At 35.7% G+C, this 24,169-nt stretch overlaps 1 protein-coding gene across 4 annotated transcripts in view; it reads right to left on the reverse strand.

The window, feature by feature from the left end:
- DPP10 (dipeptidyl peptidase like 10) overlaps positions 1 to 24,169 on the reverse strand; it is a 648,232-nt gene that overhangs the window by 283,707 nt on the left and 340,356 nt on the right. For all 4 annotated transcript variants that reach the window (XM_087856800.1, XM_087856769.1, XM_045804069.2 and 1 more), the window contains exon 5: positions 6,470 to 6,544. In XM_087856800.1, coding sequence (XP_087712926.1) covers positions 6,470 to 6,544 — 75 coding nt within the window. The remainder of the gene's footprint in view (positions 1 to 6,469; positions 6,545 to 24,169) is intronic.

The following is a 24,169-nucleotide window of genomic DNA, read 5'->3' on the forward strand; positions in this document are numbered from 1 at the left end:
TCCCCCTGCTTGTTCTCTCTCTGACAAATAAATAAAATCTTTAAAAAAAAAATTCTAGGGGTGCCTGGGTGGCACAGCGGTTAAGTGTCTGCCTTCGGCTCAGGGCATGATCCCGGCGTTATGGGATCGAGCCCCACGTCAGGCTCCTCCGCTATGAGCCTGCTTCTTCCTCTCCCACTCCCCCTGCTTGTGTTCCCTTTCTCGCTGGCTGTCTCCATCTCTGTCGAATAAATAAATAAAATCTTAAAAAAAAAAAAATTCCAGACTGCAATGAATGAAAACATGGGGGGCCTTAGAGAGTGAATATACTTTGCATGTAAAATAAGAAAATAAAGGACTAAGTTAGCCAGCCACTAAGATGGTCGCTCCAAATTCTCACTTCTTAGTAGTCTCCTCCCACACTGAATTAGAGCTGGCCTTTGTGACCAAAAATAATAATAATAATAATAATAATAATAATAATAATAATAATAATAAAGAAAAAAAAGAAAAAGTACACCTTCAGATCACCTGGCTCTCAAACTTGCAGGCCCACCACAGAAATGTATGCATTTGCACATTTTAAAAAGCTGTTGTCTGAGATCTAGCTTCCATTCAGCCTGAATTTAGTTGCTGAGATCCTCTTTTTTGGGACATGGACAGGTATTGGCATATCCTCCACTACTGAGGACATCTGAAAATATAATAGGCCGTTTGGACAAGCACAGAGGTTTGAGAGAAATCAGGAGCTCGGCACAGTTGAATAACAAATTGCAACTCTTACACAAGGCCACTCCTTTAAGACGAAGAGACTTTTGTTTCATCAACTATATAGAAACCAACAGAGTCAACCATAAAGAAGAAACAGAGGAATATGTTCCAAATGAAAGAACAAGATAAACCATACACACACACACACACACACACACACACACACACCCTTAATGAAAGAGAGCTAAGTAAGCTACCTGATAAAGAGATCAAAGTAATGGTCATAAAGAGCTTCCCTGAACAAGAAGTAGAATGGATGAATACAATGAGAACTTCAATAGACACGGATAATAGAAGAAAGTACCAAACAGAAGTCACAGAGCTGAGGAGTACGATAACTGAACTGAAAAATACAAGATGGGTTTGACAGGTGTGTGTGTGCGTGTGTGTGTGTGTGTGTGTGTGTGTGTGTGTGTGTGTGTATTCAGCCATAAAAATAATTAAATCTTTCCACCTATAACAACATGGATGGACCTTGAGGGCATTATTCTAAGTAAAAAAAAAAGAAAGACATACACCATATGATCTTTCATCTATGTAGAGTATTAAAAAAATTAATTACAAAAACTAAGCTCATATACAGAGAATATATTAGTAGTTGCTAGAGATGGGGTTGGGAGGTGGGAGATATGGGTGAACTGTTTTTTATTTTTTATTGTTGCTGCTTAAATAAATTTAATTAAGGGGCACGTGGATGGCATAGTCACTTGTATCTAACTCTTGGTTTTAGTTCTGGTCATGATCTCAGGGTAATGACGTGAAGCCCCAACTCAGGCTTCACACTTAGTGTGCACTCTGCTTAAGATTCTCTCTCTCCCTCTCCCTCTGTCCCTACCCCCTTAAATAAATAAATAAATCTTTAAAAAAATAAATTGAATTAAAAAAATTTCTGAGAAAGTAACAGGCAACATTTTTTATTATTTTTTTTTTATTTTAAAGAGAACGAGCACAAGGAGTGGAGATACAGAGGGAGAGGGGGAGAGAGAATCTTAAGCAGACTTTTACATCCAGCACAAAGCCTGACACAAGGCTCTGTCTTATGACCCTGAAATCATGACCTAAGCAGAAATCAAGAATCAGATGCTTAACCAACTGAGCTACCCAGATGTCCCTAATAGGAAACTTCTAAGGAAGGATCATAGGAGGCATTTAAATTTTTGCCTTTATCTTTTGCATTACTCATTCTGGGGAAATCCAGGTACCAAGTTATGAGGACACTCCAGCAGCATTTCAGAAAGATCATCAGGGAGAAACTCGAAGTCTCATGCCAACAGTTAGCACCAATTTGCATTCCATGTGAGTGATGGACCTTGGAAGTGTATTCTTCAATCTCAGGTAAGCTGTCAGATGGCTGCATCCCCAGCTGATGGCTGACTGCAATTTCATGAGGAATCCAGAGCCAGAGCCACCCAGCCAAGCCGATTCCAAATTTCATTACAAAGAAACTGAGCACAATAAATGCTTTTTTAAAAAGTCACTAAATTTGGGACAATTTACTACATAGTAATATAAAACTAATACCGACTCGTGTGTGTATGTGTGTGTGTGTGTGTGTGTGAGAGAGAGAGAGAGAGAGAGAGAATATATACATATGTATTTGATTAGTAGATAATCAAGTTAATAATTATTTTTTCTTTAAAATATAGTTTTAAGTTGGTAAAGACGGTAACGTAACAGGTCATACATTGCCTAATGGCAGTTATAAACCAACATAACCATTTTGGAAAGAAGGGTTTCAATATATAGCATGACACAATATATTGTGTTATACTGGGACTCCTATCTCACACTATAAAAATTAATTCAAAATGAATCAATACCTAAATTTAAGAACTAAAAGTATAACACTTTCAGAAAAAAATCATTGGAGTAAAATTTTATGACCCTGAGTTTGCAAATGGATTCCTAATTATGATACCAAAAGCATGTGCGTAAATTACACTTAATCAGAATTTTTTCAAATATATGCATCAAAGGACATTATCAAGAAAGTGAAAGACAAGAAAGTGAAAGACAATCTACTGAGTGGGAGAAAATATTTCCAAGTCCTATATAAGAGTCTATTATTCAGAATATGTAAAGAACTCTTAAACACAACTACAAAAAGAAAAAAGAAATAGGCAAGGAATTCAGTAGTCCTTCCTCCAAAGAAGAAATACAAAAGACCAACAAGCATATAAAAATATGTTCAACGTCATTAGTCATTAGGGAGCTGTACACCAAAACCACAATGAGATACCCGTTCATACACATTAGGACAGTTCACAATAAGAAAAATGGAAAATAACAACTCTTAGTGAGCATACAGAAAAATTAAAACTCATCCATTGTGGGTGGGAATATAAAATGGTGCAACCACTTTGGAAAGCAGCTGGGTGGTTGTTCAAAAAGTTAAACACAGAATTAGCGTATTACTCAGCAATTCCAGACCTCAAAATATACTCCAAAAATTGAAAATTGGTACTCAGGAAATTCTTGTGTACAAAAGTTCACAGCCTCATTATTCAGAATAACCAAAAGTTGGGGATAAAGCAAATATTCCTCAAAGGATAAGTGAACAAACAAACTGTGATATATACATACAAAGGGATATAATTTAACCATAAACAAATCCATGAAGGGCGGATCCATACTACAATGTGGATAAACCTCAAACTATGGTAAGTGAAAAATGCCAGAAAAAAAGGTCACATGTCATATGATTCCATTTATTTATCCAAATGGGTAAACCCATGGAGAGAGAAATCAGATTGGTGGTTACCAAAAGGTATGGTAGGGAGAATGGGGACTGACTGATTAATGGGTATGAGGTTATCGCTTACATTTATAAAAATGTTTTGGAACTAGATAGAGGTGGTAACTGCACAGCATTGTGCATGTACTAAATGCCACTGAATTGTATACTTTTAAGGTAGCTTATTTTGTGTTAACTACTGTGAATTTCAGTTCAATTATACAATGTTATATAGTTTCATTCAGAAATTCCATTTATGTAAATGTGTCTTATAGAAATATCAAATTCAGGAAAAAGGGAATATACTAAAAATATTTTCAAAATATTTTAAAACATGAAGACAACTAAGGTCCAACAATAGGGAGAATCTGTAAGTTGGTGGAATTTAGCCTTTGATTACATCTTTCTGATTGAGCTCATCTGCCTTATAATGGAAATAAAGACAAAATATTGTATAACCCAATTGCTTAGCGTGTGGCTACCACTTCCTAATTGGAAGATCTTGTATAAAATTTTAAATCATTAAATCCTGCATTATTTAGCTTTTCTGAGATTAACTTTTCTCCTCCATAATAATGCTTGCCTAAAATAATGCTTAATATATGATAATTCCTGTTTACCTACTTTTACATATAAGGGGGGGATAAAAGGAATAAAACACACCAAAATAGTTTTAGTTCAGGTGGTTGGATTTTGTATGACTATTTTTCCCATCTCTGTTATTGGGCATTATGGGCACACGTGCGCGCACACACACACACACAGCCAGACGCACACAGAGAGTAAAAATGGCATTTAATTACTCTAAAACCATCAAAGATCCCACATAGCTATCTTAGTACAAACCATAAGACTCCCAGACTGTAAGGTGGGTATTCAACCTCATAGCAAGGTCTTTTACAGGCCAATAGTTTTTCCTTGTCTATACTGTGATTTTGATGTATAGTTTTAGAATTCTTTTCCTACTCCTACATACCATCGATTTTCTGCTCTGTTTTGGTTTTTCTAAAAGTTTTATAAATTTATATTTTACATTTAAATCTATCATCCATTCTGAGTTTTTATACAGTGCAAGGCTTAAATAAGTGTATTTTTTCTTCCACTGAATTACTTTCACACTTTTGTCAAAAATCAGCTAGGTGTATTTGTATGGGTCTGTTTCCTGGCTCTCTTCTCTGTTTCATTGATCTGTCTATCCCTCTGCTCATTTCACATAGTCTTGATTATTGTGGCTAGTGAAACCTGATTTTTCTTAAGTTCATTATCAGTTTAATACAGATTTACAGTAAGTTAAAAATCTTTAGATAAATAATATTAAAAGCTTGGAAATCATAATATTTTGTTTATAAGACAAGTATTTTTCTTGCTATTACATGTGCTTTTGAAAATCTCAATGAATAGGGATATTACAGAGCAAAATTAAAATAAAAAGCCTGTGGGGCGCCTGGGTGGCACAGCGGTTAAGCGTCTGCCTTCGGCTCAGGGCGTGATCCCAGCGTTATGGGATCGAGCCCCACATCAGGCTCCTCCGCTATGAGCCTGCTTCTTCCTCTCCCACTCCCCCTGCTTGTGTTCCCTCTCTCGCTGGCTGTCTCTATCTCTATCGAATAAATAAATAAAATCTTAAAAAAAAAAAAAAACTTGGAAATCATAATATTTTGTTTATAAGTATTTTTCTTGCTATTACATGTGCTTTTCAAAATCTCAATGAATAGGGATATTACAGAGCAAAATTAAAATAAAAAGCCTGTGGGGCGCCTGGGTGGCACAGCAGTTAAGCGTCTGCCTTCGGCTCAGGGCGTGATCCCGGCATTATGGGATCGAGCCCCACATCAGGCTCCTCCACTATGAGCCTGCTTCTTCCTCTCCCACTCCCCCTGCTTGTGTTCCCTCTCTCGCTGGCTGTCTCTATCTCTGTCGAATAAATAAATAAAAAATCTTTAAAAAAAAATAAAATAAAATAAAATAAAATGAGATTTATAATAGGAATGAGATTTATATATATTTTATATAATTTATATTTATATTTATATAATATAAATGAGATTTATAATAGGAAAAGATGTCTTCCATTATAATCTTCCTGTTTTTGCAGTGTAATTTTAACTAAAAATATATAAACATGTCTAAAAACATAGCACATGTATACTCCAAAAGACTAAAGTCATTACTTAGAAGGTTCTCTGAACTGTGAAATTTCATGTGCTCAAACCCTTTCAATGCATTATATGAGGCCTCCTGCCTTAAGTCTATAAATTTTTATTGTCTTAAAGCACATAAAAATTTCTTGAATGATTTCCAATCATTTATTTTCTAGAGAAACTCATCTGTTGAACTGCCTTTCAACATTTACTTTGCGTCTTAACAGTGCAAATTATATCTAAATACAAAACACTCGACAACCATACACATTGCTCTAATTGTGTGCTGTAGAGCTGACAAGGAATAATGAAATGCTAATTGCAATTAGAACATTTCATTTGTTCAGAACTGATTCCTTGGTTTGACCCACTTTCAGAATTTTCTCTATCCACAAGGCTTATGCTCAAATACCACCAAACAATCCCCTGTCCATAACTTGAATCAATGTTTTCACCAGCCCCTTCCCATTATACACACTGCAGCTCATGGCAGAGCCATCAGGAAACTCCATCTATACATACAGGAAACACTCACATTATAATAAGGCTGCCCTGATAAAGGCAAAAGCCTCCATTTGTCAGATTTGCTAAACACCTGCCACACCCCCCTCTAAATGAGACGGACTAGGACTAGCACACACACCTAGTAGACTGTGCTAGGTATTTGCTAGCCAGGTGTGGAAGACAGGACACTTTCTCCAACCCTCTCTTGTGCAATATTGGTTATCGGTATCCCTGGCAGCTATTGGATATGCCAATTGTTTTCTAGGTGAGTAGATGACCAAATAAAAACTATGACTTTTTACCTGAATGCGTCACAAAGAAAAGAAGATCACTACTTTACCTGTTTGACATCATATGCCAGAAGAACATATTTTAAATCTGGTGAAACTGAATGTTTTGATGCTTTGAAGGTTACCTAGAAATAAAAAAAAAAAAAAAAGGCAATTATAAAAGCAGTGAAAAGCTTAATAACAGAGACATTAATATACATTTGGATATGTAGATATTTAAAAAGTTCTCAGTTCTCATCACAACACAGCGAGTGGTATAGGCATTTTCATTCCTACTAAAATATACATATACATGTATATATGCATGTATGATTATGCAAATGGATATAAAAATTTAGAGGCTATATTAGACATTTCATTAAGAAGAAAATTTGCTAGCATATCTTTTTTACATGTTATCATTTAAAGACTGTGTTAGTATTTTCATTACAAGCAAAAAAGGCAAAAAAATGACAACTTCCTAAGTAAGCAAAATGCTTTTATATTTGCATGTTGAATTAAATTAAAAAAAGAACATGCTGTGATGTCATGATTTTTTGTCTTTGTACTTTTGTTTTCTTACAGGTTGCATACTTATATTTAAAAGAAGATATTTATATTAAAGACAGTCTTTTTAGAGGATACTCCCATAGTAAAATTAATTAAAACACAAATAACTGATTATACTTGATCGTAACTACACTGTAGCTGCTGGATTGTGATCCTATCATTCTATCATTGAATAGACCTAATGTCAGAAAGAATTAAAAACAAAGTGAAGCATGGAACACTACATCAAAAACTAAGGATGTTCTGTATGATGACTAACATAACATAATAAAAAACTTTAAAAAATAAAAGTGAAGGAGAACTACACTGAGAGTGAAGAAATAATTTTATTTGAAATAAAGATGATATTTAATTTCAGATCTAATGAGAAGGCAAACAAGTTGAGTTAATGCATCAAAGGCCTACAAAACACAAATATAAGATAAAACGGACTGTATATGCATTGTAGGCAAACTAGTCTGTATGGGTTTTGCAGAGAAATACATATGTAAATAACTTCATACACCTTATACCAGTCCAATTTCTACAAGACTGTTGTCTGTGAAAAATGAAAAAGGGTGAAGTGTTGTTATACTTAGAAACCCCAAACACAATGGATAAAACCAAGAAACTCAGACTAATTAATATTTGAAAGAAGTTTGTGTGGTATAATAAAAAAAAATTTTTTTAGTCTGTTTCTCTAATTCCCTGCATAAAGCTCCTAAAATTCTTGGACTTTTCTGGGTGATAAGAGTGTCATTTGTTATTAATTAATTATTAGTTTCCTTTCACTATACTTGGTTTATGCCAAGTATAAGATGACTCAAAGGATAGAGGTGGGTGGGGAGGGTGGCCAGACAGCTTCTGGAGGGGGGCTGCCCACCAAAGGAACCAACCACCAGATTAAAGAATTAGAATTTTCCACCCTAATTGGAGGTCAGGGCACATGGAAGGGATAGGAAATGGAGTTCACTGACATGGGCAATGATGTAATCAATCATGCCTAGGTAATGAGACCTCAATAAAAATCTGTGAATGATGAAATTTGAAGGTACTTCCTTGTTAGTAAACATATCGACTACCAGGAGGGTGTCACCTCCCAACTCTACAGAGACAGAGGCGATGCTGCAACCCTTCTGGACTTGCCCTATTTACCAGTTCACCTGGCTCTTCATCTGTAGCCTCTAAAATAAACCAGTATTTATAAGTATAGCACTTTCTGTATCATTCTAGCAAACTGTCAAACCTGAAGGAAGACTGTGGGAACCACCAAATGTATAGCCAAGTTAGACTGAAATGCAGGGAGCCTGGAGACTTGCGACATGCAGGTGGCATCTGAACCGGGAACAGTCACCAAGTCCTTAACCTGGAGAGTCTGTGCTAATTCTGATTAGTTAGAATTGAATCGACTTTAGGTTACCCAGGTGGTGTCAGAAAATTGTGCTGGAATACCAGTGTTAATCCCCGAGCCAGAAAAGCAAGAGAATGGAGTGGTCTGGAAGAAAATACTAATATATGGCAATGCTAAGATTTGGAGGTTTTGCCTATATACATCTATCTTATACAGCCTTTGTAGAAGACACTTTAGGAGAAGGTCAGAATAATCATTGGCAGTAATTCATCTCAAAGATTTTAGTTTTCATTTTTTAAAAATCCATTTCGATAACGATGGAAATAACAACAAACAATGATAACAACAGATCTACCATTCATCTATCATCAGCTCAGTATATTGCTTATAATTTTGTGGTTCTCAATAGTTCTCAATCCTTCTCATGATAAGTATTGACATAGGTGCTCTTATCCTTATTTTTCCTTTTTCTGTCATTAACCTACTGTGTATGGAAACCCAATGGAAACTGGTCTTTCCAGTAAATTTTTTTAAAAAATATTTATTTATTTTTATTTTAGAGAGAGAGAGAATGTGAGCGGGGATGGAGGCAGTGAGGGGCAGAGGGAGAAGGAGAGACAGAATCCTCAAGTAGACTCCCTGCTGAGCATGGAGCTGGACACAGGGCTCCAACTCAGGACCCTGAGATCATGACCTGAGCCGAAATCAAGAGGCGGATGCTTAACTCACTGAGCCACCCAGGCGCCCCCTGGTCTGCACAGAATTTAGGGCCAAGATGAGAAAATAAGGTCTCATGTCTCTCAACATTACACTATCAAGAGGTGTATCATAACACAGTAAGGGGAGGTTTATTGTTATTTAAAAATTGGTCAAGATGAGCACACATAATGAAAGAATACAGGGGCAACTCCTTTAATAAACCCCACCAGCAGGAGTTCCTTTCTTTATGTGTTGGAAGAGCGCCTCCCCATTTGAATTATTTAAAGAACATCTCACCTCCCTCGCCCTCATCCACTCTCACGTGACGTTCCTCACACAAATTAATTTCACACGTTCACAGGTGTGTCTGTGCCTCCGGTAACAACATTTTAGTATCTTTTATGGTTTCTACAATTATCCAGTCTGGCACTTTATTAATTATCACTATACTGCCTCCAGCTTATGCGGCACACAAACTGGGAAACTTTCCAAATACCTTTTCAGGGGCCCAAGCTGCTGAACCTTCTCCGAATTTAGAGAGCTGCGCAGGTCACTGATGCTGCAAAGCGACGTGTTGACGGTACATGTTGCTTAGTCAAGGGACATCAGAAGTCTCAGGCAAATCCCCCTTCACATAGCCATTAATGTTATCATCTGTTGCATCCGGGAGATTCATTCTTTCGGGCAGCCACAGGAGACCCCTCGGTTAACACTTACCCTAATTACAGACATTCATGTAGTTCTGTCTGGTTGAGACTCAACTTGATATGAGTTTAAATTAGTGTTTTGATGGGCGTCTGGGTGGCTCGGTCATCAAGCGTTTGCCTTCGGCTCAGGTCATGATCCCAGGGTCCTGGGATCGAGCCCCACTGTCGGGCTCCCCACTCAGTCGGGAGCCTGCTTCTCCCTCTCCCACTCCCCCTGCTTGTGTTCCCTCTCTCTCTGTCTCTCTCTCTGTGTCAAATAAATAAATAAAATCTTTTTAAAAATTTTAAAGAATTAAAAAAATTGTGTTTTTAAAGGTTTATTATCACCAATAATGCTATTATGTTAACTACATATTTAATCATGTAATTACTATTGAAATAAAACGATTCAGAAATAGTTTCCATGTGTGTTTATTAGTATTATTTACCAATAGTGCCTACCAGGGCTTTTTTTCTTTTCTTTTCTTTTTTTTTGACACCGGACATGGCACAAAGGACATTAAAATGCACGAACCCTGCCATCCAGGAGTATTCAACTAAAGCCAAGCAAGGTAGGATAAACAGGAAAATAATCATGCACATGGTTAACCAAACCAATTAAATGAGGGAAACAAGACATTTGATCAAGTTGAGAAAAAAATGCATTCTTCCAGAGAGCTCGGGAAGATTTTGTTGTACCTCATTTGTATGTATCATTCAGTTCTACCAAAATGCATTTATCGAACATTCACAGTATGACCAGTACCATAGTAGACACTGAGAGTGCCATAAGGTTGAGAAACCAAGTTCACTAGAATCGTTTCCATCCCATATTACACAAGATGAGACAAGCACTGTGTTTCTCTATGGTCCATAGTAGAGCAGGAGTCTCAAACCCAAATGCCAAAAGGGATTGGGTGTGGATGGCAGAATTAAGCTGTATGGGTAAAATGAGGGCTAATGGAATAGTCAGGTGGTCTAAAAGGGGCAGTAGTCCTTCAGCTCCAGGTAAGCATTATCTTATAGGAAAGTACATACAGTATTATAATGTCCCAAATTTTTTTCAAGATAAGTTAGAAATCAAGAATTTAATTTACAATCTTATGATCTTTAACTATAACCCAATACTTTTAAATATATTTATAGGCACCAATTTCTGCCTGAGGGCCACCAGTTTGCTTATTTTTGGTAAAGTAATAATTGCCATAAAGATGAAGGAAGGGAAAGAAGACAATGTGATGAGATTTAAAGCACAGAATGGTGGGACACCTGGGTGGTTCAGTGGGTTAACCATCTGACTCTTGGTTTCTGTGCAGGTCATGATCTCAAGGTCATGATCTCAGGATCAAGAGATCAAGCCCAGCATAGGGCTCATGCTTGGCACTCAGCAGGGAGTCTGCTTAAGATACTCTCTGGACCTCTAGTCCTCCGCCACTCACTCTCTTACATGCTCTCTCTCTCTCTCTCTCTCAAATAAAACAAATAAATAAAAATCTTTAAAAAAATAAAGAACAGAATGATATCCTTTTCATATATTTTCTGGTAATGTAACTGAAAAATTCATGATCCAGTGTTTTCCAGATAAATGAAATTATAGAGTATGTTATTAGAATAATCTTAACAAAATGCACAAGAATCTTAAAGAGATTACTGGAAAGGAGGGGGCCAGCCCCGTGGATTATTGCTAATAGAAATAATGCATGGATTATTACTAACATGAATATAGCAGGGCTGATCACTGTTTTCATGAGCGGTTAAGTTTACAGCCAAAAAAAAAAAAAAAAAGCAACAAAATCAGATTTGAATTTAGAGCAATTACTCTGGCAGTGGGTAAAAGATGAGTTGGATCTGATGACATCCTGAGGTCATTAGATCTGGTAAGAAGCTCTCAAGACAATTTGGGCAAGCAATGCCAAGAAGTTAAGGATGAAACGAGGGCATAGAGAAGGGACACGTGCAAGGGAGGCAGCTGATAAAAACAAAAGAATTTCATGCTTAGGTCTGAACACTGAGAAGGAGGAAGTGTACAAAACAATTTTTGTGTTTCAAGGTTTTACCACTGGTTGAATGTTGCTGTTGCGACTGAAATTGGGAAAGATCAAAAAGAAAAAAAAAAAAAGGCACATTTTGAGGAAAGTTTGAAACATGCCATTTTTAAATGTGTTATGGTTATAGTCCTTTTAGAATATCCAACAGGGCTGGGGTGCCTGGATGGCTCAGTCAGTTAAGCGTCTGCCTTCAGCTCAGGTCCTGATTCCAGGGTCCTAGGATAGAGCCCTGCATTGGGCTCCCTGCTCAGTGGGGAGCCTGCTTCTCCCTCTCCCTCTGCCTGAATCTCCCTCTTGTGCTCTCTTGCTTGCTCTCTCTCTCTCTCAAATAAATAAATAAAATATTAAAAAAAGAATATCCAACAGGGAATGTTTGAGATTTTGTATAAAAGTTTCAGAGATATATCTAGGAGCTGCCTTATTAATCAGTTATATAGAGCATTAGACAAAAGTTTATATTCAATGCAAATGCATCCCCATCAAAGAAAAGGGACAAAATCCCAAAAACAGCATAGCATGCTCTACTAGGGATGGATGAGCAACAATGCAGGTATTACAAGTATTTTTACTAATACTTTTATTCTTTAAATGTGCATGTTTTCTTGGTTTTGTACTTTTGTTCAACCTGCCCCACTTGTTGTAATACTTTCATGACTTTATCTGCTCCCTATTCAAATTGTATTTCTCTAAAATATTCTAATTCTTCCTCTTAAACCTTTCCTGTCCTTTTCAGGTCAAGTGATTCATCTGACCTTATATGTATGTAATTATATGTGCAGTTCATCTAATCACTGATCACTGTTTCATGATTGCTCTTCTAGGGTGTTTGCAACTGCGATTTACATCTTTTATTGCTACAGTAATGCCCCTATTAAGAGGCTCCACTGCAATGATTCACTCTTGTCAGAAACATTATAACTAGAGGTAGAAATAAGATAATGATAGTGTTCCAAGATGTCAGATACTGCAGATCGTGGCAAGAAATCATTAAATACAAACTTAAATGTCAGAAGTGCCAGAAAATATAAAACATGCATTTGGATGACTTGAGGCTGAGAAAGGACGGAACAAGACGAGAAGAATAAGAGATAGGGTTAAAATTAGCACAAACTGGTAAGAAGGATTTGGGTGCCTTAAGATTGAGATATGACAGAAGCATGAGAACTGTCCAGTTTGGGTGAGTATTGTGCTAGTTCTTGTAACAAGCTGGTGATAAAAAATATTTATAGGCATCTCTACCTACAAAAATGAATAAATAAAATAGAAACAAACAAACAAACAAACAAAAAAAAAACAACTGGCCCAGGAATTTGAGCTAGATAATTGTCTCAGCCTTAAAGTGTAGGTGGGTGTATTTTTTTTTTTTTAAGATTTTATTTATTTATTCGACAGAGATAGAGACAGCCAGCGAGAGAGGGAACATAAGCAGGGGGAGTGGGAGAGGAAGAAGCAGGCTCATAGCGGAGGAGCCTGATGTGGGGCTCGATCCCATAACGCTGGGATCACGCCCTGAGCCGAAGGCAGACGCTTAACCACTGTGCCACCCAGGCGCCCCAGGTGGGTGTATTTTTAACAGATAGAGAATGATGAAAACAAGAAGGTAGGTCTCTGTGGGCCCTATGATCTTTCCTTCCTGCTCCCTGCATCTCCACCCTACCAGACTCCCTACAGACCACACACACACACACACACACACCCCTTATGTTTAATTAATTTGGGTTATAACCTCTCTCATTACCCAATATCATTTTTAGTTTATTGATACCTGACAAAAAAGTTTGGAAAAATCATCTCATTCTAGAAAAATAAAATAATTTTTCAAATATGTGATGAAGTATATATTATGAATGTTTCTTTAACACTGTAGTCCATAAAAGATCATTAAATACACATGATGAAGGATTTAAAAAAAAAAAAAGCTGACCTTAAGTGGATGGGAGGAGAAAAATGGTCATTATGCAGTTAATTGAGTGATACTGAGGAAAAGAAGATCAAGGAAGGCCAGAAAAGAAGGCAAACCAATATGCAGTCGATGGTATAATGCTAGGAATGGGCTCTCCTTCTCTGCCTGGCTTCAGATGAAATGAACAAGGAAGACACAAACAGGTTATTTTTTATCTCGTAGCTCTGAACAAAACCATGATTTGTTTTTATAGCCATAACTGTGTTTATATGCAAGGAACTTTAAAATCAAATATTTCATTGTGTATTTTTTTCACATTCTCTTTTCTTAGTTACCCCATTAAGTTAGTATAGTGTTTGGATTATATTTCTTTGTGACACCCATGGCATCCATGTTGTATAAACATAATAGATGGTCTCTTTCTTTCTTTTTTTTTTTTTTTTCTTAGAACCCTGTATCTTACTGAAAGAATATTTTGGAAAACTACTACATGCAGAAAATGCCATGGTACAAGTAGATACTTTTTCAGAGTACTGAATTGGTACCTACTAACCCCTGTAGAGTATCTCACATATGTATTTGTTGCTCAATAAATGTGAACAGCCAAAAAAATATTTATTTATTTGGATCATAGACCATATACTAAAACATTTAAAAAAACATTTTTTTAATTTTTAATAAGATGGTGTAAACTAATGGTCTCTGAATTCTATTAATAACTAAAAAACAAACAAAAACAGGGCAGACAAGGTAACTTTGATAAGAGGAGTGTCAATATTCTTCCTCCCAAAGTCAATAAATTAGAAAAGCTTTGGCTGGAGAAAGAAGGAAAAGGATATTGTAACATGCATTTTCATATAAATTATTTCTCTGAAGTTCAGTTGATACTATTCTACTGACTCTTCAAATTGTTTAGGGCTTTCTAATCATCGTATTTTGAACTCATTTTTCTTTTAAGTGGTTACATTCAGGGGCAGCTGGACTAAAGAATAGAGCATATACAGCAATGGAAGACATACAGATGCCTACAGACCCATGAAAGACGCTCAGCATCACTCATCAACATGGAAATGCAAATCAAAACCACAATGAGTTATCACCTCACACCTGTCAGAGCGGCTAGTATTAAAACGGCAAGAAACAGTAAGTGCTAGTGAGGATGTGGAGTAAAAGAAACCCACATGCTTTACTGATGGGAATGTACAGTGGCAGAGACACTAAGAAAACAGTAGAGATGTTCATCAAAAGGATTAAAACTAGAGATACCATAAATCCAGTAATTCCATTAGTGAGTATTCACTGAAAGAAAATGAAAACACTGATTTGAAAAGATACATGCACCCCTATGCTTACTGCAGCATTATTTACAGTGTCCACAAGATGGAAGCAACCCAAGTGTCCACTAATAAATGAACGCATAAAGATGATGTGGTATAAATGCATGTATGTATGTAAACAGGTGTGCCTGCGCACGCGCGCACACACACACACACACTGTAACACTACCCAGTCATAAAGAAGAATGAGATCTTGCCATTTGCGACAACATGGATGGACCTAGAAGATATTATGCTAAAATGAGTGAAGTCATACTAGGACAAACACAATATGATTTCACTTACATGTGGAATCTAAAAAAAGAAAACAAAAATGAACAAACAAAAAGCAGAAACAAATCCATAAATACAGAGAATAAACTCGTGATTGCCGGGGGGGGGGGGTTGGGTGAAGGACAGTGGGAGGCACAGGCTTCCAGCTATGGGATGAATACATCATGGGGATGACAGGCACAGCATACGGAATATACTCAATGGTATTATAATAGCAATGATGACAGATGGTAACTACACTTGTGGTCTGCATATTATAACCTACAGAATTGTCGAATCACAAGTTTACACACCTGAAACAAATGTAACATTGTTTGTCAACTACTCTTCAATTGAAAAAAAAAAAAAAAGAAGAGAGCATATAGAAAGATATGAACAGTTATGGAAGTCCTAAAAATGATCACATCAGAATTTCTGGATGGGTTTTCTACATCATGGCCTAATACATGTTCAACAGAATGCTTATAAGATCTGGTGGGTGGACTGGAGTTCTGCCGCAATAAATTGCTTCAGTCTATTCTTGGTGCAGTATTCCATCAGGTAAATATTAGAGACTATGATTTCACAGATCTAATTAGTGGGATTATTATTTTATTTTTTAAAGATTTTATTTATTTGTTTAAGACAGAGAGAGAGAGAATGAGCACAAGCTGTGGGGGAAGTGGGGAGACTGGCAGAGGGAGAGGGAAAAGCGGGCTCCCCACTGATTGCAAAGCCTAAGGGGGGCTCAATCTCAGGACCCTGAGATCAAGACCTGAGCCAAATCAGACACTTAAACAACTGAGCCACCCAGGTACCCTAAAGTTAATATTTTAAAATATGACATGTGCATTTCAGGTATTTGTTAGTCATATGATTTTGCTTCTGTCACAGGCAAGAAGATGGCTACTAAGAACTTGGCAATTTCCCTATTTTTAAAAAGAAAGGAAAACATAATGAGCAATATTGCTTAAAAAAAAAAAAAAATCTTAGCCTGCCTGACTCTCCCTTAAAAATGGGAGAGAAACAGAAATATTAGTGCTTTAAAAAGTAAATTTTCTTAAGAGCTCATTATTTTCTCTTATGGATGAAAGGCCCATCTAAAGTTCATATGACATCACTAATTTAGCATTACCATTATTAATCCCAAACAAAAAGAGAGAGGACAAGTTAGTAACTAAAAATAAATTTCTTTGTTCCAGATTTGGTATATTCTGGCATATTCTCATTAATATTATGTTTGATAGCTACTTCCTCCTCTCTGTTTTCTATCTTTGATGAAATTATTTTAGACAGAGTATAATATTTATCAGTTGTTTTCACCTTAATGGGTCTTGGATGCACAGAATTAGATTAATCATAGCCTTTCTATTGTGACATAGTGTAATTCATGATAAATTTGGCAAATAAAAATACAGGATGCCCAGATAAATATCAGAATATCGGATAAACAACAAATATATTGTAATATATAAAAATAATGATAAACCATATACCCATGAAAATAACATGAAAAGAATGGAATATCTTATAATAGTCATGAAAATAAGTGAACTAGAGCTCAATGCAAATATGCATGAATCAGTAACAGAATGCTGAGTGATAAAGGGAAGTATAAGAAGTCATGGGCTGCCTGATTCCTCTATTAAGAGTTCAAAGCCAATGAAGACGAAATAATATGTTACTCAGGCAAGCACAAACACACACAAACTGAGTTAGATATTTACAAGAAACACAAAGATGTAAAAATAATTTCCAGAGAGAATTAGTTTAAAAATTGAGTTGTCATTTACTAAATTGCACTTTAATGGTCCAAAAATGAAGGTCTCTCTTTATTGTCCACTTTCTCAGAAATGTCCTTTCGTAGACCCTAAGCTCAGCGGGGGACACCAGGGGTTGTGTGCAACCGTGCCTGAATAAATCTCTGTGTTCTTACTTCCCAATGCACACAGCAGCCATTTTCTCATGGTATAAAGGGAGGAATTTGTGGCTTGTAGGGCATGTGAATTCTCCACTTCACACAATAATGACAAACTGTTACCCAGAGTAAAAACACAAATCACACTCCTGTCGGCAATGAGTAAGAGACCCTGTTTTCCACATTCTTTCTAACACTCGGTAATAGCAGTTAAACTTTGCCAAATCGACAGATGTAAAATGCAATCTCCTTTTGACCATCACTTTTCTGTTTATGAATTACATTAAGCATCTATTTATTTGTCTAACGTTTCTCTTTGTAAAAAGTCTATTTATATATTTTGCTCATTTCTCAACAGAAATGGAAGAGCTTTTTAATATTAATTACATTTTTTTTTGTTAACTAATGCTTTTTACCATGTCTTTATCATTTACTACCTGACATTCTTTAGTATGCTAAAATATCTGTCTGTGGACTCCAATTATAACCTGAGATTATAATAGATACAGGATACAAACAACAAAAAGTATAAGGATGTGACATTTAAAGATTCTGAATATTCGATTTATCTGAAAAGCCAAAGAATAACAAGGATCAGGTTCTCAGCTATGAATCAGTATTTCTAAAGTATGTTAACAGGCGGTCTTTTAATACTCATGTTCAGGACTCAGAATATTACATTCTCCATTTCTTTCTCATTTGTCATTATCTGTTTGAAACCAGAGATATCATACATGACCCTTCCTTGGTAAAGCAAATGGCAATAGTGAAGGGAAAGAATAATTTCAGATTTACTTCCATGGTGGCATTGTACTTTCCATTTATTTGGGGAAAGAAAGAGGACCTGCAAAATTAAGTCACATCCATTGGAATGACAATAAGGAATAATCAAAAACTGCCTCCAGATTCAGTGTCTTGAGCCCAAATCCCCAGGTCTGAAGGACAGGGTTCTTTTCTCTCATCTTATAGTCACAGTTGCAAACATTGCTGATCTCTCCTCAACTGTGCTTAGGAGCTCTGTTAGACATTCACCAGAAATCCACAGATGGATATAAAAATAATTTCCAGGTAATTTACTTTAAGAGTTATCATTTACTAACAGGGCATTTTAATGCCCCAAATAAAAAAGTCATTCCCTGTACTGTTCCCTTTCTCAGAAATGTTTGTTAACACCTTTAATCTTCTTATGAAATGTAAAGAAGGCAAATATCAATAACTTTTCTGCATTTATTTCAATCTCCAATAAAGACTGTCTTAAGCCAAAGGAATGAAGAAGGTCTTTTGTTTGTACATTTCTTTTTTTGTTTTAATATGAATTTTATTGCATTTGGAAAATGGAGGGGAAACTTAAGGGGTACGTTTCCAAGATCCTATGGGACAGATGATGCTTTTAAACTTTATTAAGTACATACTTATGGTTGAATGAATTCATTAGACACATTTATTCACAACTTTTCCCATTGTCCCTCCTTCCATTTTTAACACTTATTACTTATTTCTTCTTCTATGAGTTCATAATAGACACATATCAACTAAGAGATTTGAAATAAAATCTTTTCACTGGGCTTTCCACACAGTAGTGAATGAATAATTCCACTGAGATAAAGGAGAAACAGAAATATCTAAAGAAAAAATTTGTATCAATGCAAAGACCCAATTTGAAAAGCTCGTGCAAAGCAATTCATAGAAAACCTTGAACCAACTACTGATGCACATATGGCAAGATGATGCCAACCTCACTCATAAATAAGTACATATCAATATAACAATTAATGGCTATTTTTCATCAGCCAAATTGATACTAATTAAAAAAGGTTGATAATACTGACAGACAGCAAGAGTATAGTAGTAGGCAATATCATTTACCATTGGTGGACTTAAAATGATTTGATACTATTGAATTTCAAATTGATATTTCTTTTAACACAGCGATATTACTGTATGAATTTAGCCTACAAATACATTTCAAAATGGTTGCCAAGTATATTCATAAATGCGTAATAGGAAGTACATAGTACATCCTGCAAAGAAATTCTACATAACCACTAAATAATGTTAGACAAAAACAAGAGGATTAGTGTAAACAGGTCCTCAAGTTACACTACTAAGTTGATAAAAAGTGCAGACTCTCCATTTTGTTGAACTTACACACACACACACACACACGAGTGTATATATTTGGAAATATATTGTTTATGTATAGACCTATGAAGATATACAGACATATTTCTGGAGAGTTGTTTGATATTATTTGGTACAAATGAGTACATAGACATATTCAGAAAGGATAACGAGTGATTTGGAGGGAAGTTTTTATTTTCACTGTATATGCACAGGTGTAGCAGAGCTCTTTCCAAGAGGACTTTCTGTGATAATGGAAATATTCCGTATGTACATTGTCTAATGAAGTAGCCATTGGTTTCATTTGGCTACTAAACACATGGAATGAGGCTGATGTGACTAAAAGATGGGTTTTAAAAATTTCACATGATTTTAATTATTTAAAAATAAATGTAAATAGCCACATGTACCTAATGACTCTCAGATAGTTCAATAAACTGTTTATAGTTTCGAACCATATATTTTCATTCTATTGTGTTTAGAAATGTCAATGAGAGATTAAGGATATTTGTATTCTTAATTATATTTTATTAAACTATCCATTAAATGTCAATATTTGAAGGGCATATATAAATTATGGAATGACCAAAGGGGGAAAAAAAGGCCATAGAACTGTATTATACAAATATAAGCTCTGATTTATTCAAAACTTATAAGTGCTTTGGTCCTAACAAAGAGAACTCACAATGTGAATTTGTTTTTATTTTTAGAAAGAACATATAAGGGTATAGTTAAGGATGCAAGACTATTCTGTGTATTTATATGAATTAAATCTTAATTTACCACTTCTCTTATAAAAAATTGAATGTTATTCTAAGTATTTTTCTTCTAAAATAAATTTTAGTATTGCCAAAGAAAATGATATGCATAATCTCTCATTCTGAATATGATTCTACCTCTTCTTTAGGCAGAACTCATATTTTATCATAATTTACTTTTTAAAATTACAATCCAATTATTCATTTATCTTAGGTATTCTTTTCTTTCTCAATATTTTGTTAAAATCAATAGTATATATACAACTGAGTTCTGAAGAACATTTTTTTAAAAGATTTTATTTATTTATTCGACAGAGATAGAGACAGCCAGCGAGAGAGGGAACACAAACAGGGGGAGTGGGAGAGGAAGAAGCAGGCTCATAGCGGAAGAGCCTGATGTGGGGCTCGATCCCAGAACGCTGGGATAACGCCCTGAGCTGAAGGCAGACGCTTAACCGCTGTGCCACCCAGGCGCCCCCCTGAAGAACATTTTTAAAAGTTGTATAAATAAGAGAGAACTATTTAAGGATAGTCCAGGTATGTAAAGTAGGCTGGAAAAGGTTCATAATGTCAGAAAGGGTAGGATTTTAATTACATTCTCTCCCAATTCATATAATAACCCTTGATCACTGATTGTCTGCATTAAGGCTAAGAAACTGCAATCATTCAGTTAATACAAAGAGTCAATGATCTAAAATAAATAGATGGAAGGAAGGAAAGAAGAAAGGAAGGAAGATTGATCAAGACAAAGTTATGAAAGCTATTTTTTTCATAATGAAAATTACGTCATTATTTTACAGAGAACATCAAATTAAGGTGAGAGTAGACTATTATACTTTGGTATATTAAACCGAAGAATTCCTTATATTCCTTCCTGTTTCAGTAAAACTGAATGCAGAATATAAAATGTATGTGAAAGTCTACAGAGAAGACATATAGGAAGAGAAAAAAATCAAAAATAATAACTAAAACCTTCTTAATTTAATGAAAAATATTAAAGTACATATTCAAGAAACTCAACAAATTTCAAGTCAAATAAATTCAAAAAGATCCTCACCTAAACTAATCACAAATTGTCAAAAATCACAACGAAAAATTTTGAAAACAAAGCAAAAACAACACATCACACAAAATGCACCCTTGATAAAATTAACAGCTAACTTTTCTTAAGAAACTATAGATGTCAGATGTTAGGATGACATCTTCAAAGTATTGAAAGAAAAACACTGTCAACAAATAACTCTATATGGAGCTAAAAATGCTCCTTCAAAAATCAAGGAGAAATTAAGTCATGTCTAGATAAAAACAAACAAAACCAATCAACCAACCAAACAAACAAACTGAGAGCATTTGTTACTATCAGACCTGTGCTCCAAGAATTACTAAAGGGAGTCCTTCAGGCTGAAATTAAAGACACTAGCCTGTAACCTGAATCCACATGAAGAAATAAAAGGTACCCAGTAACGTTACCTGCATGGAAATTATGAAAGGAAGAAAAACACACTGTAACTCCTTTCTCCCGCTATCTAAGAAGATAGCTTCATAGGGGCGCCTGGGGGGGGCTCAGTTGGCTAAGCACCCAACTTTTGGCTTCCGCTCAGGTCATGACCTCAGGTCCTGGGATCCAGCCCTGCGTCAGACTCCCTGCTCAGCAAGGAGTCTGCTTGAGTTTTTCTCCCTCTCCCTCTGCCCTTCCTCCCAGTTGCTCTCTCCCCCTCTCTAAAATAAATAAATAAATCTTAAAAAGAAAAGAATACAGAGGCACCTGGGTGGCTCAGTCATTTAAGCATCTGCCTTTGGCTCAGGTCATGATCCTGGGGTCCTTGGATCGAGCCCCACATTGGGCTCCCTGCTCTGCGGGGAGTCTGCTTCTCCTCTCCCTTTCCCCCAGCTTGTGTTGTCTTTCACTCTCTCTCTCTCAAACGAATAAACAAAATTAAAAAAGAAAAAAGAAAACAGCTTCATAAACAATAATTATAAAACTGTGTAGTGTTAAAATGTATAAAGACATAACTTATACAATAATAAAAATGCAAAGGAGAGAGAAGAGATGGAAATATGTTGGTACAGTTTTTGTATACTATTCCCATCAGGAAAATATACCAATTATAAACAAATATGTACTTGCTAACAGAGTTCCAAAATACATAAAGACAGATCAAAATAATTAAAGGGAAAAATGGATAATGTAGCAATAATTAAACTTTCTGACCCCAATTTCAATAATGGATAGAACACCTAGAAGATCAATAAGGAAATAGACTTGAACAACATTATAAAGCAAAAAGATCTAACAGACAGGAATCACTAACAGAATATATTATATATTCTTAGGAGCTGCAGATATAACACTCTCCAGAAATAGACCATATGCTAAATTACTGGTTGACCTTAAAATTCACATGAAACACTCTCTAGGGATAGACCATGTGTTAATTTATAGGTTGACCTTAAAATTCATATTAAATGTAAGGGATTCAGAATATTTAAAACAATCTTGAAGAAGAATAAAGTTCAAGTACTCACAAGTCCTGACTTGAAGTCTTATCACAAAGTTACAGTAATCAAGACTGTGATGATAGCATAAAGATAAACATTTAGATTAACAAAATACCGAGTCCAGAAATATATGTATACATTTGTGGTCAACCGATATTTTACAAGCATGCTAAAACCACGGCATGTGAATAGTCTTTTCAAAATAGTGTTGCATGGACAAGTGAATATCCACATGCAGAAGAATGAATTTGGATATCCTACCTCACATCATATACAAAATTCACTAAAAAACCCCACAGAACTAAATGTAAGAAAAAAATTATAATATTTTAGACAAAAACACGGGAGTAAATCTTTACGATATTGGGTTGGGCAATAGTTTCTGAGATTAACAACAGAGTATATAAGACAAAAGAAGATACATTTTATTTCATCCAACTTAAAATTTTTGTTCATCAAAGGATACTACCCAGACAGTGAAAGATTACACACATGGGAGAAATGATTTGCAAATTTTATATGTGACAAGGAACTTGTATTTTGCATATATAAATAGACGCTTAAATTTTAGCAATAAAACGAGTCTAGCTAAAAAATGGGCAAAGGATTTTAAAAGAAATTTCTCTAAAGAATATATCCAAATGGCCAATAAGCTCATGAAAACACGCTCAACATCATTAGTAAATGAAGGAATGCAAATCAAACCACAGTGATATACCACTTCCCACACACTAAGATGGCTACAATAAAAAAGACAGGAACAAGCATTAACAAGAATGTGAAGAAATTTGGTTCCTCTTATACTGCTAGTGAAAAGGTAAACAGGTGCAACCACTTTGGAAAATAATAGTTCTTCAAAATGCTAAATAGAGTTGCCATGTGACCCAGAATTACACTCCACAACAGCGGAAATACGTCAAGAACAACGATAACATGTGCCTACACAAAACTTAAATACAAATGTTCACAGAAATATGATTTGAAATAGCCTTTAAATGAACCTATTGAAGGCGCCTGGGTGGCCCAGTCAGTTAAGCATCTGACTCTTGATTTTGGCTTGGGACATGATCTCAGGGTTGTGAGATTGAGCCTTGAGTCAGGCTCAGGGCTTGGCCTATAGCCTACTTAGGAGTTTCTTTCTCTCTCTCCTTCTGCCCTTCCTTCAACCCCCACCCCCCGAAAAAAATGAACCCATTCAAACGTCCATTAACTAATGAATGGAAAAACAAAAGTAGCATATCACACAATGGAATATTACTTAACAATAAAAAAGAATGAAGTATTGATATATCCTAAAACATATTTAAACCCTGATATATTGTACTAAGTGAAGGAAGCTGGCCATAAAAGACCACATACTGTCTATTTCATTTATCTGAAATGTACAGAATACACAAATCCAGAGATGAAAATTAGACTAGTAGTTGCAGGAAGCTGCAGAAAGAAAGTCCAGGAGAAAGACTGCTAGTGTGTAGAGGTCACCGTAGGGGCAGCTGAAGAAAATTCTAAAATTAGACTTTGATGATGCTTGCGCAACTCTGCGAGTATACTAAAAACAATGAACTGTACCTTTCAAATGGGTGAAAAATATGGTATGTAAAGTCTCTCTCAATAAAGCTGTTACACACACACACACACACACACACACAC

Source organism: Ursus americanus, chromosome 1, assembly GCF_024610735.1.
Source record: "Ursus americanus isolate L20-20 chromosome 1, mUrsAme1.1.p, whole genome shotgun sequence".
NCBI classification, from domain to species: domain Eukaryota; kingdom Metazoa; phylum Chordata; class Mammalia; order Carnivora; family Ursidae; genus Ursus; species Ursus americanus.